General features: G+C 42.8%; 1 protein-coding gene across 2 annotated transcripts in view; it reads left to right on the forward strand.

Annotated features, from left to right (window-relative positions):
• PDIA5 (protein disulfide isomerase family A member 5) overlaps positions 1 to 17329 on the forward strand; it is a 100608-nt gene that overhangs the window by 70334 nt on the left and 12945 nt on the right. For both annotated transcript variants that reach the window (XR_011141957.1, XM_068949059.1), the window contains exon 14: positions 988 to 1118. Coding sequence is in view for 1 of the 2 variants with exons in the window: in XM_068949059.1 (XP_068805160.1) it covers positions 988 to 1118 (131 nt within the window). In the remaining variant the exon portion in view is untranslated. The remainder of the gene's footprint in view (positions 1 to 987; positions 1119 to 17329) is intronic.

The raw sequence follows: 17329 nt of genomic DNA on the forward strand, positions 1-17329 counted from the left end.
TCAGTGATAGCTCACACCAACTGTGTTCATGTAGCAATTCAGTCCAGCTGTCCTAATTCTTTTCGGCTAACAGTGAGCAAATCTGTATTGATGGAAATATGATGGATGTCCACCAAATGACCTTGAATAGAACTTTAAAATTTGAGGTTTTCCCACTTAGTGTTTATGTACCTGTTACAACTTAAAATGGTGTCATTCAAAGTGACGGAAAAGTCTGAAAAGCTAATTTATTACCAAGGCAACATATGAAGGTCTTTATACCTTGGCTCCGTTCTGATGATTTTATATAAGTAATCACTTATTTAAGAAACAGCAGGAATGAATTTAATGGGTCTGAGAGAAGTCTGTGAGCTGGTGAATAGCAGAAGTTTTGTTAGAGGTGCTCTAGATGTGCAGCGTTGCTTTGATCTAGTCGGTATGTGCAGTCATAATTGAAAACCTGACATTCTCTTTATCGAGATAAAATATTCCAGTTCAGTTACCCCCAGTCCTCCGAATGGAACGATGCTGATTTTTTGTATCTGAACTTTAATATTTGAATTCAAGAGATGGTTGTGAAATTCTTTATAGAAGTTTACGGGATAGCGATAAAGAGTATGCAGAGAGTGTTTGAATGGAAGATGCTGCCCTGTATCAGTTGCCTTTTGATTCCCTCTGCTTGCTGCCCTCAGTTCATACCTCTGGACGCGGTAATATAGGAGCAATATTCTTTCTGCCAGATGGCGGATGCAATACAGGAAATCTTTGTTCTGCAATCTGATATGCCTGAGTAGGCTCACTTAAATTATGTTTTTACTGACTTATAGAAATTAACACATAGCATTTTTTGTTGTTACCTGGCGTTGGAAATATTGAGTACTTTTTTCCTACTGCATAGATACCCTTAAGGGTGGTTCTGCCCTCGTAATAGTTGTGACCAGGTTGTGATGCCTCTTTGCATGCTTTCAGAAACACTTTCAAACCAATTTCATTCCCCATCTTTTCTAGTCCTGAAGCACCACCTCCACCTGAGCCTGCGTGGGAAGAAAAACAAACTAGTGTTATCCACCTTGCTGGAGAAGATTTCAGGGAGTCCTTGAAGAAGAAGAAGCACACCCTTGTCATGTTCTATGCCCCATGTGAGTAAAACCTCTCCATGTGGTCTGGGTTTAATTAAATGCTACAGCTTATGAAACCCTAAATTAATTCACTTGCTATCCCCAGACTACGTAGGGGTAAAAAGCCGAATCTGAATGTAACTGCATGGGACCGTCCTTGACGCTACTGTATGAATCTTCATAAATGAGAAACAAAACAACGTACGGTGTTTATTTAAAGAGTTACTGTGCTAACGCAGATGCTACAGCAGGCAGGGGAACAAAAAGAAAATGGATGTATTTTCCTCTGCTGCGTTTTATGGTCCACGTAACAAAATGTGATCCATTATAATAGTACAATGGACACACAGAACCTGGCTCATTAGTGCAGCACTTCAGTAATGAAATCGATATAGTGGTGCAGGGAGAATCAGTTCCCCACAGGCCGAGAACAAATTCTGATAGAACTTTGTCAGTAATAAATCTACATTTAATTCACCACCTGGATTATGGGCATAGTTTCCCCCTCCCAAACTGTTTTGCATACATCACCCACACACTCCCTTTTTGAAGTCCCTGAGCATATTTCTAGTGAAGTTTTGAATCAAGCCCTTCATAAGTTAGGTGAATGGGAAGAAAATTATTTCTCCCCCACCCCTTTCATTTTAAATGACTTCTTTAGATATATGCCATATGCAGGCACCATTTGTCTCTGGATATTTCTTCTGATTCTCATATTACTGAAACTAGAAAAATTGTCTCTAATATTTTTCTGTGTTGTACTAGAGGAAGGCAGGCTCAATCCAGGTTCTTCAATTTTGAGGGAACTGTCAAAGGGAGAAGATAAATCTGGCACTTGATATTAAATAGATTAATTTTGCAGGAAGAAATGCTTCCCCATCACATGACCATCCCTGCACTTCACTGATAATCTTTAGACAGCAGTTACTAACTTGTGCCCATAAAAATGAAGGGGTTTTCCAGAAAGGGACAAAAAGTTTTTAATCAGTCAACCCTTTATTTGGCTTTTCTCTTAGAGAATTAAACATGAATGCTTTTGGGCTCCCACAAAGCCCTGCTGGATGTGGGATGTGGACAGAAAGGAGGGGTAGAATTCAGAAGGGAGATTTCTGGAAGATTGTAAAAGAAAAGGGAAAGGGACTTAATCCTTTCTCAACTCCATTTCCCACCATCTATTGACTAAAAATTGCCCATGTGCCAGGAATTTCTCACTCATGGAGCTCAGCTGGTTAAGAGCAGGCTGTAGCTTAAAAAACAAATGATTGTACCCAACATGGTAAGAGTTAGAAATGCGCTGTCTCTTGAGTTCTCTTTACCCAATGAGCCACTTTCTGCGGAGAAGAGAGAGCTCTTACTCCTCTGTTGTTCTTCAGCTGCCTCTCTTTAAGGCGCTTAACATTTTTGTCTTTTCTTTTTTTTAACGGACTGCGTTTATAACAAAGACACTAAGGGCAATGAATATGTAGCTCTCAGGGTTGAAAGCATGAGTCAACTTGCCTGATGGGCAAATTATGACACCATTGTTTGAAGGTTGAATTCCACCCTTACTCCAGGAGTAGTGAATAAAGATGAGGCTGGCCCTGTGTGTGCTCACCGGGCCGTAAGAGCAAGATTTGCATGATGTGAGACTTTTGTTCATTGAGACTGCCCTTCAGACACATGCTTCCTGTACTGTTTTCGATACAGTGCTGCATGAGACCGCCTATATACAAGACGGAGGTGTTAACTGAAACCACCACTTCTGGACTTCCCATAACTCCTAAGACAGCGTTGCTGTTGTGTTGTTGTCTGTATGTGGGTCATGCACAGTTTCTGGTGTGTCAAACTTGTTCTCTCTAAATTTGAAAGTGCCTGTTTGCAAAGCATAATGCATGCGTACGCACACAAGCACTGGAGTGCAACAAGCCTGTCCTTTATTGGGTGTAGTGGGAAGTAGGAAATGAATATTTTAAGTCTCTGGTTTCTGTGAAATAATTATTAATGCAATAGAACAGTACAAATCATTCTATTTTTCTGCTTTTCTGCAGTGATAATGTGCCTCCTGCTAAATTTGATAGATTAGCTTTTGTTTACCATTTTCTCAATCCTTAGACCTCTTGGAGCTTACATTGCCAATTAGTCTTAACTTGCTTATTTTAGTGCAGAAGGAGCACTGCTAAAATTGCCAGGTCCCATTATATCCAATAATTTTCTTTTTCTATTCTGATCCACATCTTAGGTCAATGCCGACTCACAGTATGTTACTCCATTCACTTGTGACTCTATGGCAGTATTTGTTACACTTACACATATGCTGAGATATTTTAAGATTGGGGGGGTGTATGCCTGCTTATATAAAGTATGTTTATATATAAATATTTATGCTAAGAAATGTATCTCTCATCTGTCATTAGAATTTAAAGCAGTAAGTTGAATATTCTGACCTTTTTAAAGCTTTCAGTTAGAGTGACAAACCTTTAGGGAAGGGCCACTGATTTATATCTTACATGCAAATTAAAATGAGATCTGGCTTTTCTGTGGCAACTTCCAGCCCAAGTCACTTAGTTTGTGTAAGAGAACCATCAATCTGCTGCTGTGCTGATAACTCTGGACTGAACTGAGTGACGCTTTAATGGTACTGAGCAGTGCTTCACGGTGATTTAGCTCCAGAAGAGAATACTGCTGTATCCAGCTGGACAAGATGAGGAACTCATTAGTCCATCACCCTGAACCACGGTCAAAGCATAAAGGTTAATCCTGGTGTTTGGGGAATCTTTTAAGGACTGTGAATGTGAATCATAACCCTTGAAATCACTGGAAAGATCCCACTGCTGTGGCCGTGGAACTCACAGTGGGAAGAATAATCCTGATTTCACATTGTGTCCTTCCCCAGTGGCATTTTCATGCACTGTAATGCCTGATTTGGGGCAGGGGGCAGCAGTAAGGACAGTTGGTCACTACTGACCTGGGACAAAAATGCTAGTTGCACGTAGCTGATGCTACTTAGGCCAATGACTTCTTTTGACCTGATCTTCATCCTGGAGTCCCTTGGCTCGGTCTGTACCCTTTGTGGCCGCCTCTGGGGAGGACACCCTGCCATGCAGTCCAGTGGCGCGTGCTGGCGCTTGCCTGTGCTGCTCAAGGCTGGTGGTGTCTGTGCAGCACAGCACTAGGTCCAGATCTTCTCTGGACCTATGTGGGGCGCTTGTGGTTCTTAGATCGATTGTTGTCGTCTTTCCTCATGCCCGAGTTCAAAATGCCTACGCTAATAAGAGAGCAATGATGCAATCTACTGAAGTGAGGCATGGTGCCATAGGTGCACGTTAATGTGTCCTGGGGCCTGATGTGAGGGGTTTGAGGGACATAGGAGAGCACCAGTCCTGTTGCACTAGCATTTGAGAGGTGTTTTAAGAGATGCCCAAGGTTTCACAGAATCACAGAATGGTTGAGGTTGGCAAGGACCTCTGAAGGTCATCTAGTCCAATCCCCCTGCTCAAGCGGGGTCCTCTAGAGCATATTTCCCGGGATCGCATCCAGACGGGTTTTGAAAATCTCCAAGGTAGGAGACTCCACAACCTCTCTGGGCAACCTGGTCCAGTGCTCAGTCACCCTCCCAGGAAAGAAGTTCTTCCTCGTGTTCAGGCGGAACTTCCTCTGTTTCAGTTTGTGCCCGTTGCGTCTTGTCCTGTCACTGGGCACCGCAGAGAAGAGTCTGGCCCCATCCTCTCGACACCCTCCCTTCAGATACTTGTGCACATTGAGGAGATCCCCTCTCAGTCTTCTCTTCTCCAGGCTGAACAGGCCCAGCTCTCTCAGCCTTTCTTCAGAGGAGAGATGCTCCAGTCCCCTCATCATCTTTGTAGCCCTCCGCCGGACTCTCTGCAGTAGTGCCATGTCTCTCTTGTACTGGGGAGTCCAGAATTATGGACCCCTTTGTGGGGTCTGTGTCTATATTATCTCCGTAGACCAGCGCTTGGAGTACTGGATACCACCAGTTCCTCCAGGTTTCCTTTTGTAACTGATTGACTCGGTCCAGAAAAGGGCAGAGGAGCCAACTAGTCTTGAATTTGGTTCGGTGTACACACACCGCCTACTATGTGGATGATTAGGTTTTGGGGGCTGTGGACCAAATCAGGAAGTGGGCCACACTGACGAGAATAGGTTCCGCCCAGAGAAGTATGGTGTTAGACCCCAGGCTTACCCAGCTGAGCCTAGAAGTGAGAGCACTCTACTCCGTGGTGCGTGGTCCAGTGCTTGTTTCAAGACCCGCAGTGTTAAATGCGTAGGGTTCTGGACTGACCGGTTTGAACTGGTGCTACTTCTGGGATCAATGGGCTGACTTTTCTTTCTTGTTTCTCTTATGTCCTCACTGTTTGTTCGTATAAGCTATCTGAATGTGTTTATCTGCATTGTTACCTTTGTGTGGGCTCTCTTTGCTCTGTAACCCCAGCTGAGACTTCAGTTTGCCAATGCATTAGATTTTAACCTGCTCCTGCTGTCGCACTGAACTGCAAAACAGAAGCAATCGGTGGTTGATTAGTTGTCAGAATCACAAAGGGCAAAGAAATCGCAGTAAATAAAGTGTCTGCTCGGTTAGGGGTGTTTTTGCTGCATTACTCCAACTGAATTAAGGAAAAAGTCGTAATTGAGTGAATCTAGCTCGGCATTTTTCAGTGACATAGGGCAGTGCAAATTGTTCAAGGTTGGACTAGATGATCTCCAGACATCCCTCCCATCTTCAGCAATTCTATGATTCTAGGAACAGTACCACTAGAGTTTCAAATTTAAAGGGTGTTTTTTACCCTTGCCGTCTAGTTACCATTTTCTGTAAATAGCTGTCCAGTGGTGATTGTTCTTAAGAATTAAGACCAACATGAAAACACGTTTATATTGTTCTGTGGTCAAGAGAGCCATCGCCTCTTGAATCACCTGTATCTGGAGCAATAGTTGTATCATAATAGAGTCCAGTAATCAGTGGGTCTGAATGATGGGAGTGTTGCTTATTTTTTTAGTTGGACACTTTTAGGGGAAGGGCTTTGTGCTGAGCAAATATGTTCAGTTCCTAGTTTTGTAAAAACACAAGGTAAGTGTTCTTAAAAAATAAAATCTTACAGCAGCAATGAGAAATAATAGGGGGAAAATGCTCCCTTTTAATGGTTTGTAAGGACAGCAGTTGCCACTGTTATTAACTTGCCAAATGGCTTCAATTTGTGGGACTCAACAGGGTTCACAGAATGGATATTTTTAATAAATACTTTGTTGCTGGGGAGCTGCTTTCCAGTTTGCTGTTCAGCAGCAAAACTTTCACTTCACTTGAAATTATATTTTTTCAGCTGGGGAAGGTTATTCCCTGGTGCAGCCTGACCTGCACGGGTTATGCAAAGAATACCCAGGTTATAAACCTTACTGAAGATGATTTTAATGGGGTATTTTTGTATTGAGTTAGTGGCTGTGCGGTGACAAATAGATGTGCAGTTAAGACATGTATCTAGCCTTGACCCTTTGCTTAACTTTTTTGTAAGCTTTTTCTTTTATGAGTGAAAGAAGTGAATGAGGTCAGTTCATCTGTTTTACCCCTGGTGACATTGCAAAAGAATTTGGGAAGATGTTTGAATCTTTTTTTTTTTTTTTTAAATTGATATTATTTTAAGTTGTTATAGGAGAAGATACCTGGGTATTTTTCTGGTAAAAAGTAAACTTTGTTTTTTGGCTCCAAGTCGAGTAGGAATCTTGACGAAGAGGCCTCATCACTGCCTGATGGGTATTATTACGGGTAGTAAGCAGTAAGAAATCAGGTAGAGAACAATTTTTTTTTTTTTTTTAGTCCAAACTCTAAATCAGTCCTGCCCATCCCTGTGCATCTCTTTGGTAGTACACAAGATGCTGAAGTCTACAGCAATGTGCATTCATTTTTACCTACAGGCTTCATTCAGAATGTTGTTCATGCTGATATGTTATTCCCATAACCTGGTATACTCCTTCTGTCTTTTTGCAAAAGAAAACTTCCCGGTTTCTTCTGCCCCAGTTATGCATTGAGGAATGTACAGTATCAGAAGAGGACTTCGCTGAGCGTCTGTGCCAGAGTGGATTGTGCTGTGCACAGCATGTGCAGATAGTATTTTGGTTATTAATGCTAACAGACAGGTCCTGTCTGCTCCTCCAGCCCTGCCGGCTTGCTTCTAACAGGAGCTGATCAAAAAGCTTTTAAGAAAGCAGTAACGTTTCCTTTTTCTCCCTCCCATTTTGAAGTAAGCTGGGACAAAGCTGGCTACACCATATCCGCCCTCATGCCTTTGCACTGCTTGCATGTAGGTTTGCTGAGATTAGGCTGTGTTCTGGCTAATTCTGACTGCTGTAATGAAGCAAAATAATTTAGACTGACCATGAGGCTTTAGCCAGTGACTGATGGCCCTGAGATCACTGGTCAGGGTCTCAGCACTGCGAGTCGACCTGGATGGCATAGTTTTATGTGAAGGAAGCACAGAGGGGCCAAAAAATGCAATGGTTGAGTTAATAGGTCCAAACGCACTGAACTGCAACACTTCGTTGAATGATCTGCCATCTCCCAGTAATTTCTGAACAAAGCAGCAACGCAAGTGAAGTCAGTGTGCCGTAACAGCCTCAGAATGGCTCACGACAAGCAGTTTTCCCTTCACTTGCAAGCACATCTTGTTAAGTTTTCATTAGAAGGCTCTACCAAAGGATATGAGCAAAATGTGCATGCTTGTAAATGAAGCTTAAGCCATCAAAAATTATTCAAAACATGCTGAACAGAAAGAATCCATTTCAAGGCAAAAACGCTTACAGGAAGGATTTCCTGGTTGTTGACTGAGGGAGAAGCTAGGTCTGGGCCCCTCTGATAATGAGGCTTCAAATCCTACGTGGGCTGGCATTGCAGAATTTTGATTTGTTAGCTCTGCCGGTTCCTGGTTTCTCTCATGCGTTAGCGGTACGCTCGCTGCACGCTCATACTAGTGACGTGCATCCCTGTCGCTGTACTCATGTTACAGAGCCCATTAACGGGCTGGTTTTGATAGAGGATGAATTTATGGAGTGGTCTCTGCAATCAGGCTGTCAGAGCTGCTGCTAGCCCTAGTGCTTGTGTTGAGGATGTTAATTAGTACAAAGGAGAACAGGTTTTAACCACGCTTGCTTCAGAAGTTGAAGCACTTCACTGGGCGTAGCTGTGATAGAAGTGCTCAGAGTAGAGACTAGCTCTGGACCTGCAGAGTTACCACTGCTGTCCTCAGCTTTGTTTGTGCCCAGCTGCACGGTGACAGAGTTTATCTGGAAAATCCCAGTATTCTGGGACTGACACCAGTCGGTTTTGTTCTGAATATAAAACTATTGCTCTTAACCCTCAGTCCAGTGGTTGCTTGCTATACAGCTTTGCATCTTAAAGGACTGCTTGGTGCCAAGTGCCAGTTGCTGTCATGTTATTTGTAAATCACAGCAATTAGTTGTATCCTTGTCTTTTGCAGTGCATACAACAGTCCAGGGATTTGGGGCTGGATCTTTTCCCCCCTTCTCACCTTTGCAGTTTGGCCCGTTGTGATCATTATGTTGCTGCTTTTGATGCCGTTTATGTCTAAAGCTGTAGTTTATAAAGATTTGGGTTTATGTGTCCCTCTACTCCTCTATATACCGGCAGCATGCCGCAGAAGTGACATTAATGCAGTTTGCACAGAGAGAATGCGTAGGTGAAGCTGCGTTTTTATTCAGTGCATGTTATATTCAATCTGTGAATGAGTATGCTTTGAGGGTTAAGGGAATTCAACAGCCAGTAGGTGATTTCTCTGCCGGTTTCATGCCATACAAACTTTTTTACAAAGTAGGGTTTTGGAGAACCAGCAAGAAGGGATTCTGGGTAGGCCACACGGTCGCAGACCGCTTAAGGGTGTATCGTTCCTGTGCCAAATGGTTGCGAGGCAGGCAGGGCAGTTCAGCTATAGAGAATAATGCTTCTGTCCAAGATGCTCAAAAGCACTGATGTAAATTGGACCCCTCACTTCAATTAGCTTTCAGTAATAAATTGGGTGCCTGTTGTTGTGTTGCAGAGGGGGAATTGCACCTTTTACACCAGTAGTAGGTAGAATAATTTCTATTTGGCGTTGGCCCATTACTTCTGGAGTTCATGGGGCTGTGCAAAGAGCTAATGTGTCTTCACAGCATCCGTGGGAGGGAGGTAGGTATAATTGTACCAAATACACGCTTCAGGAAATGAAGATAGAGAAACTGAGATTTGTCTGAGAGCAGCACGGTGAGTGTTGACGGCAGAGCTGGGGTTACTGCTCAGGAATTCTCAGTCCTTAGCTTGGTGTGTGTTTTTATTGTGTGTGTTGGGAAAGTGGTTATGATCCCCTTTTCTCTCATAAAATCAAGAAATAGGTTTGAAAGGAACATATTAAGAGATCTAGTTGATTTGGTACCCTAAAGGAGAGCCAGCTGCATTTAAATAATCTATCTAAAGATTTCCCTCAAAGCCTAGAGTGGAACAGAAAGTTTCTTTTTAAAGTTGATAAAATAAGAGTTCAGATAGCTTGGAGGAAAAAAAAAAAAAAACACCAACAACCACCAAAGCCACCAGCGTGTAGTGAAATTGGCAGTAGGTCGCCTGTCATTGTTGAGAGTAGAGAGACAAGCCCTGGTTGACCTGATGCTTAACTGAAAACCTCATGACCTTTTTCAAATCAAAGGACAAATCCCCTTCCTTTCAATTATTAATATCTTGTGCCTTGGAAATACAATTATGCCATGTGTCAGGTCATGTCATAAAATGAGCTTTGGTTCCACATATTCAATTAAAAGGCTCTCTAGTTCTGTACTGGTGGGACAAAAGCAAATTAACCTTTCAGTAGCATCTCCAAATGCCTTTCTCAAATCTGTCTGTAGTTGCAATAACTTGTGTGGCTACACAAATTGTGTTGATTTAAGCAGTATACCCATTCTCAGCTGTTATCTCTGAATTTACTGTCTGTGGCCTGTCTTTCCTTGACTGAGTAATATTCTTCCTTTAATTCTAGTTAATCACTTGGAGCTCTTGAAATGGAAACAGGCTTTGCTTTACTCTGCAATCTGCAAGCTCCAATGTTTGCTTTGATTGCTGTACAATGTACCACTTTCACTTGGCATTTGAAAACTAATAACGGAGGGCCCTATCTACCCCTGTTGTTTAGACCGTGATTATTTTGAGCAGCAAGTCATCAGCAAGGGGAATCAGCAAGTCATTCCCTGCTCTGCAGTTTGCACACCGAGGGCTCCATCCTGCCAAGCGCTGAGTGCTCGAGGTCCACGCAGCTCCACAGTCAGCACCTCGTTGCCATGCTCCCTATCAAAGACAACTTTGAACCCAGAGAGTCACTTAACCTCTTCCCGACTCCATTTAACCTTGGCTGTAATGAAGGAGGGGGATAATCATGTCTGTTTTTCTTAGGGGCAGTTTGAGGCGTAATTGATTGATACTGGTTAAGGTGTTTAAGATCACCCATTGAGAGCTGCTAAAGGAAACTGAGTTCTGATGGGGGAGAGGAGCCCTCCTGTGTGTGCAGAGGGTTGAGCGCAGGCGGCACAAACGCCACGGTCTCACAAATTGGTGGCTTTTCAGATCTCCTCTGAGGAGTTGGTTAGGACTTTGCCATGAAAATACTAACAGTTTAAGTTAGTAAATTTTTTATGGACGCAATCTACAGCATTAAAATTTATGCATGTTTAATCTATCTATCTGAAAAACATCTCATTTAAAATATATGCGCAGAGCTTTGTTACTTTAGTTATCACATTTTATTGCATTACAAGATGCTAAAAGCAAACGCAGAAACAGGCAGGTGAGGTTATACATGTTACGTGTTAGTGGTGGGCAAAAGGTATGGGCTAGCGCTCTCTGAAGTTGAAAAGCCTGCTTGGCACTGATGAAGCTGAGGTCAGGAGGGTCCACTTGGCTTTAGGGAAGGGACCTCACGCTGAGGACCTGGGCACTTGCCACCGGTGGCACGGGCAGCAGAGCCATGTTGCCTCTGAAGCAGGTTCCGGCCAAGGGTGGGCTGTAGTTGAATCACACAGACAGCCACAGAGTGGAAGCATCACCTTTAGAAAACCATTCCCTTCCAAATCAAACATTGCCAGGGATGGGGAGCGTGAATTTCTTGTCCAAATCTGGCTGGCTTCAGCTCCAACCAGCTTTGGAGGTTACTTGGCCTTTATCGCCTAGCAAGCTCTTCTTGACTTCTGTCACTTCTTAGTCTTTAGATTTAAGCTATTGACACTCTGAGCTTCTTGACTTCCTTTGCCATGAAACATGCCTTCCAGTCCTGTTGTCCTTCTGGCAGGTTTTTTCTGAACATCCTCTGGCTTGAGAACTCATGCTTGGTTTGTGGACCCAAAACCACAAACAGTGTTTTGGCGATACCGGGTACAGAGGCCCTCTCCACTCCTACTTAATAGTTTCATTTATCCATTCAGTGAAGTTACTTCTGACAACTTCATCGTTTTCTTTTAAAGGTATATTGTTGGTATTTCTTGGATTTCTTTTGCTTTTAATATATTTAAAGCCCCTAATAAACTTAAAACATCATTATTACCTCTGCTGGCTGTAGATACTGCTTTGATGTCCATTTGCTTCCTTTATCTATTTTGTACAAATTGTTAGCTTTTGATTTATATTCATTAAAAACAGCTTCACCTTTCTTCCATGTGCTATGCTAATACAACTTCCACTCTTCTAAGGAAACTGAATTAACCTTATATTGTTCAGCTGTAGAGAGGTTATATGATATCATTTGGCTTTGTAGTTTCAAATTAAACAAAGCATAAAGTAAGTTAAAGGCCCCTTTTCATATTTAAGCAAATAGAAGCCTGTCTTTTCAATGTGGAACTTGATTCCTTAGGCGATTCTGAAAATTTTGCACAATTTTATTTTAAATTTAATAAGGTGGATAATGTCCAACAGGGCTCATCTGTTTCACACACTGTGTTGGAGACATTTTTATAATTGCCATCTGATCCTAAAACTTTTCTACCTTGGGAGTTTTAAGAACGTCTAAGTCTTTCTTTTATGCTTTTGTCATCTCCTCGCACTTCCCTTGGTTTAAAAAAAAAAGAAACTCTGGCCAGTGAAGAAATCTCCGTTTGAAACTAGTAAAGATATGCGAGTTATTCACCTGACTGCTCCATTTGTTTAAAACCCTCTTGGCATCCCATCTGCATCCCATGGGGCCATGCAGTTATGGGGTATGTTTACAATTGTGGGTACAGTGTATTATTTCTGGGGATTTCATGAATTATTAGCACAACATATGCTTGATTGCAGTGTGCACTTGTTTTTTGTGTTTTTCTTAATTTACCTGACAAATATTTTGTGTTATTTTTCCTCAATCTGATTTTTTTTTTCTCTCCCCCCCCCCCCCAAATCAGTTTGCAAGGTGACATTAGTACTTTGTAAATGTTTCTATTTGCGTGTGTAATAGCTTTGTTTTAACATCATCTGCACAAACTTTTTGTGGCATCATTTTTGGAAACCGCATCCAGCTTTACCCTGCAGTTCCTAAATTTGCTCCTAGTCTGACATTTGCTGTTTCTCAGAGCCCTCAAGCCTGTGGTTCAGTGAGGATATATCCTGCTTCTATGCCAGCCTCTTCCAACACTTTTCTGTGCTCAAATCAAAGCCTGTTCATTGGTTTCTTCCTGAAAAATGCCATGAGAAGATGCTGTACCATGCAGCTGTTCCTGCTATCAGTAAATTCAATCCACGCAAGATAGGCTGGGCCGTGTATTTTCCATCACTTCAGTTCCCACGAAACGCTAGCCCTCCTTAAATGCCTCTCTAGTTAGAGGAGATTTAGGCTGACCCCCTCTCCAGCCCACAGTGATAATGGGTCTGAATGAAGCCTGCTTGCTTACTTTGATTTCCCTCGCCCATTCCTCTCGAATTTTTACCCACAGGAACAGTATTTTTCGTGTACTAAACAGGTCCAGAACTACTTAGTTTTCAAGGTCAGAAAGTGTGATCCTGTTCCCTATGACAGTGCCACAGCGTGCCTTCTGGCCTTTACCAAATTTACAGTGTGAATGATGGTTTAAAAAAAAAAAAAAAAAACCTGTAGAAAGTACTCAGTTGCAGTCAAGTTTTAACTTTGTAGTGCAAAGGTAAGTAAAGCCTAGAACCCCTCTACTGCAGGTGTTCTCGTACAGATCTGTGGACCTGTGGTTTAAACGGGCCGCTCCCCTGGAAGGGTTCAGCGGTCAGGCAGAGCAGACACTGTCGTGTTTGTGCACGGCAGGCTGAACAGGAGGGCCTCTGAAGCGCAAAACTTTGAGCGCAGAGAGAGCTGAGAACATCTGGCCAGAGCTGTAATGAAGTGGTATCATTTGCAGATCAGGAACGGAGAATAGCCTTAACACATGCTACTGCACGTGCATGAGACTTCAAGCAGGGCTCTCCTGTTTTCCTGCCAGGCGATGCAAGTGTGTTTCTGCATTAGGAAATGAAGTTAGCTCAAGATTTTCAAGAGTGATTAGAGGTTTTGAGAGCCAGTGTTGGGATTCTGTGGAAAGGTTGGATGTTCCAAGAGCAGATTTCTTTCAGCTTTCTCAATTCATGCGCAGGAAATTACTATTCAGTTCACATCTGCTGTTAACCCTGATGAGATCACTTTTGACAGCGATCTAAAAATGAAGAAAAAACGATCAGTAACACAAAATGCTGGCGCCTGTGTTGGAGGGCTCTGTTCCTGGAATAGTCAGTGCTGCTTCCAAAGCTCCTCGGGTGGAAGTCCACCTCTTGGCCTTGGAGGGAGCATGTGCTTCTGCCTTAGCAACCAGATTATCCAGCTACAATGAAACGGGATGAATCTTCCCTCTTCCTTAGTCTGCAGTGACTCACTGTCCTATACATGCCACCGAGAAGTGGGTAGAACCTTTTGATCCTTGACACCTTCCCTGTGCCTTCAGGTGCCTCCAGTTTAATCGCTTTACATTGCAGCCTATCTTGAAAATGCTTTCCGAGGAATCTGCACATTTTCCTATCTTCATATACACTTTCCTCTCTTCATCTACCAGGCACTGTTTATTTCCTTTCTTTTCACATTCAAATCTCGAGGATAGCGTTAACACTTAAAATAAATGTGTGATAGTGGGTGTGAAAAGAGAATGGGAAGAACAAGTTTTCCGTCTGTCAAAATGAAGACATCAACCTCTGCTTTTTTGTGTGTGTGTGTGTCATGTGTGCTTTAAATAGAATGACTGAATTGGGTGACTTCCAAGTGTTTTCTGCATTTGGCAATCATTTTAAGTTGTAACAGATGAAGTTCTGCTATTCCGTATGATATGCTCCTTCCCTCTTTTTTTGGTGACTCCTTGAAACTCCTTGGAAGTACAGCACAGCCTTCACATCTGTTCTGTGGATAGATGTCCAAGGCTAACAAAATGCCTACTGGACTTGGAATTAACTCTGCCAAAAACCATATGGTTGTGTTTTGGTTTTGCAACCACAGTGCGGTAAAGAAAGGAGGCTGGGCCAAATGAGAGTGAAGGGAGGAGGGATGGAGCTTCAGATCAGTACGTGAAGGTAACTTTTGTAGTTTGGAATCAGAGTGGGAAGATAAGGAGATCAGAGAAGCGCAAGTAAAACTGTGAGTATAGGTGTCTTTAATAAGTGTTTTGAATTACATGGCACTCACCTCCTGCGTGTAGTGCTGTTGACCACAACCTCAGAGCATATTTGATTTTGCCCTACCTTTCTCAAAACACCATAACAATCTGGATAATTTTATGCTTCCTTCTGGCCTTAAATGATGTGCATCCTTGCTGAGAGCCATGCTCAAAGCCCTTCTGATGCCACCTACTGAGCACTGTGCAGCAGTGGTTGCTTGCTAGGATGGAAGGGACATCAAGCAGCTGCTGACACTCCTCTGAGCAGTAACCAGCTAAAATTCTGGCAGTTTTCTTGATGGCCATCTTTTAGCCCTTGTAAAATGCCTGCTTGCATTTTTAAAAGCAATTAGACTTTTCTAGGTCTGAAAGAATATGCTTGTTGTCTCACGTTTGGGTCTGCTTGAAGAATGTGGCTCACAGAAAGCTCTAACCTACTGCAACTTCACTGGGAGCTTTCTGCGAGAATTTACCAAATGCTCGGTGCTCTACAGATACAGCACACGGGAGACCAGAAAATCCGTTGACTGATGTGTTGTAAAGGTTTTGAGGGCATGAGGGGACTAGGAAGACCTGAAGTCTTGCATTTCTCTTGCAGTATCTTTTCCTCAGGGTTTGAAAGTTGCTGTTCGGTGAAATCTAAATCTCAAGCTCAGGATCATGAGTAGAAAGAGGGCTCTGAAAGGTTTCAGCCTTTGTATTTTTGTGCAACAGTTGGGCACGATTTCCTGTAAACTACAGTGTTTAAACTTGTGGGCTAGGAGAAGTGTTGTTACTGTTTTAGGGGTGGCTGATTTCTCTCGTGTTTTGTCTCTGAAATTGTTTTTCAACATTGTCACCAATTCTGATTAATTTTTGTAGAGCAATATTAACAGGGCAACTGAGGCCGTCACCCCACAGTACAGGGTATTATACAAAATGTGCCAGGAGACAGCCCTGACCCGAAGGCTTTTCTGTTCAGGCAGACAGAACAGGCAAATGGTAGGAGAGAAAACAGGTCACCGAACTGGGTTGATGGACATGAGAGCAGCGCCTGGTAGCCTGGAGCGCTAACCACCACCACCTCCTCCTCCTCCTCTTCTTTCTTGACCATTTTCTCTCTGACAAATGCCAAGCTGTTCAACAAAGTTAATAGTTTGTGAGCTGCAGAGGACATGCACTATCTCCCACGGCTGCCTTCAGGATAGACCACTGCTGTCACCATGCTGCGTGAAGAGTTTGAGGCTGTTAAGGTGGCTTTGTGGAAGTGCCTCGGTTTCTTACAAATTGTCCTTTTGACTTTCAGTGGGATTTACTCTAGTTACGCCATAGACTTTCAGTGGCATTTATACACTTGTGTGTCATTACAGTGCTTTTAAAATCCCCTTCTGAAGAAGAAATACTCTAAAATTCAGAGCAGTGCATGTGAGCGATGAAATTGCATTTTGGCCATGATAAAAGTGATGTGCAGCTTGTCCTTTGTGAAAAGGGGTGTACGGTGTTTATGCTGAGATACTGTTTTTCTTGTCACCTAAAAGACAGTGCATTTTATGAGATAGCAGCTCTAAGCCTCCTAAGAGGGCATTTGTTCTGTACAGACTTAAAAGTAACGTGGCCCCTTGTTTACCACTATTTTACAATGATGAACAACAGTAACATAAGCTATAATTGGAGCTTGTGAGCAACTCACCTGTACTCTGTTCTGTTGCTATTCAAAAATAATAGCAGATTGAACTCCTGTGCCTTTGCTAAAATTATAGAGGCTTGACAGAGTTTATCTGTTCTTCCCACCCCCTGCATCTAAGCAAAAAATAAGTGTCCTGCTAGTTCGCATGGGAGCAATCTTTTTACACTAAGTTTGGAAGAATAATTTGTTACAAATACCAAGGTGCTCTCCTTTTCAAAGCCTTACTTAGCATTGAGCATTCGGAGAGTAGTTCAGATTAATTGTAGACAATAAACACTGCTTCTGAATTAAGAGTGCTCAAATCTGGATCTTGAATCAAGAGAGCAGTTTGTTCCCCTTGCGTGGCTGCTTCTAAAATGTCTAAATAAATTCAGTATACACTAAAGCAAGCAAGGGGACAGACTGGCCTTTTGCAAAGACTGCTGTGGTGTAAGCAGATTTTAGCAGGTCTTTCACGCAGAGCTTTAGGTCCTTGCCTGCTGTCTGTAAAACTCTTCTGGAGTTGCCAGCCCTTTCAGACCCCGCTGATGTGTTCTGTGGTGAGCAGAAGGGGACTAGAGAAAGGCCAACAGTAGTAATCTTAGCCCAAGACTGGATCTCTGTCCTGTATATGTGAAAGATGCGTTGCCTGTTGGACTTGCTCTTCTCCTCCTCCTCGGCGATCCTAATGGCTTGGCTTTAAAACCAGCAATTCCCAAACGCTTCTAAACCCTCATCTTGATTTTTAATGTGGAGTTTGTCTTCCAGCAACTTCCTTTATGGTCCAGTGTGGACCCCCTCCTCCTCCTGTTCACAACTGCCCTATCTTTATTCCTGTTTCCAAACGTAGCTTGTATCTGTGGCAGCAACAGTAATAACCTGTGTGGTAAATAGCCACGAGGAAGGACAACAGCATGAAAATAGTTTGTCCGTTTGTGGCTAGCGATCTTTCAATGCTCTTAAG

This window comes from Struthio camelus, chromosome 6 (assembly GCF_040807025.1).
Source record: "Struthio camelus isolate bStrCam1 chromosome 6, bStrCam1.hap1, whole genome shotgun sequence".
NCBI lineage: Eukaryota > Metazoa > Chordata > Aves > Struthioniformes > Struthionidae > Struthio > Struthio camelus.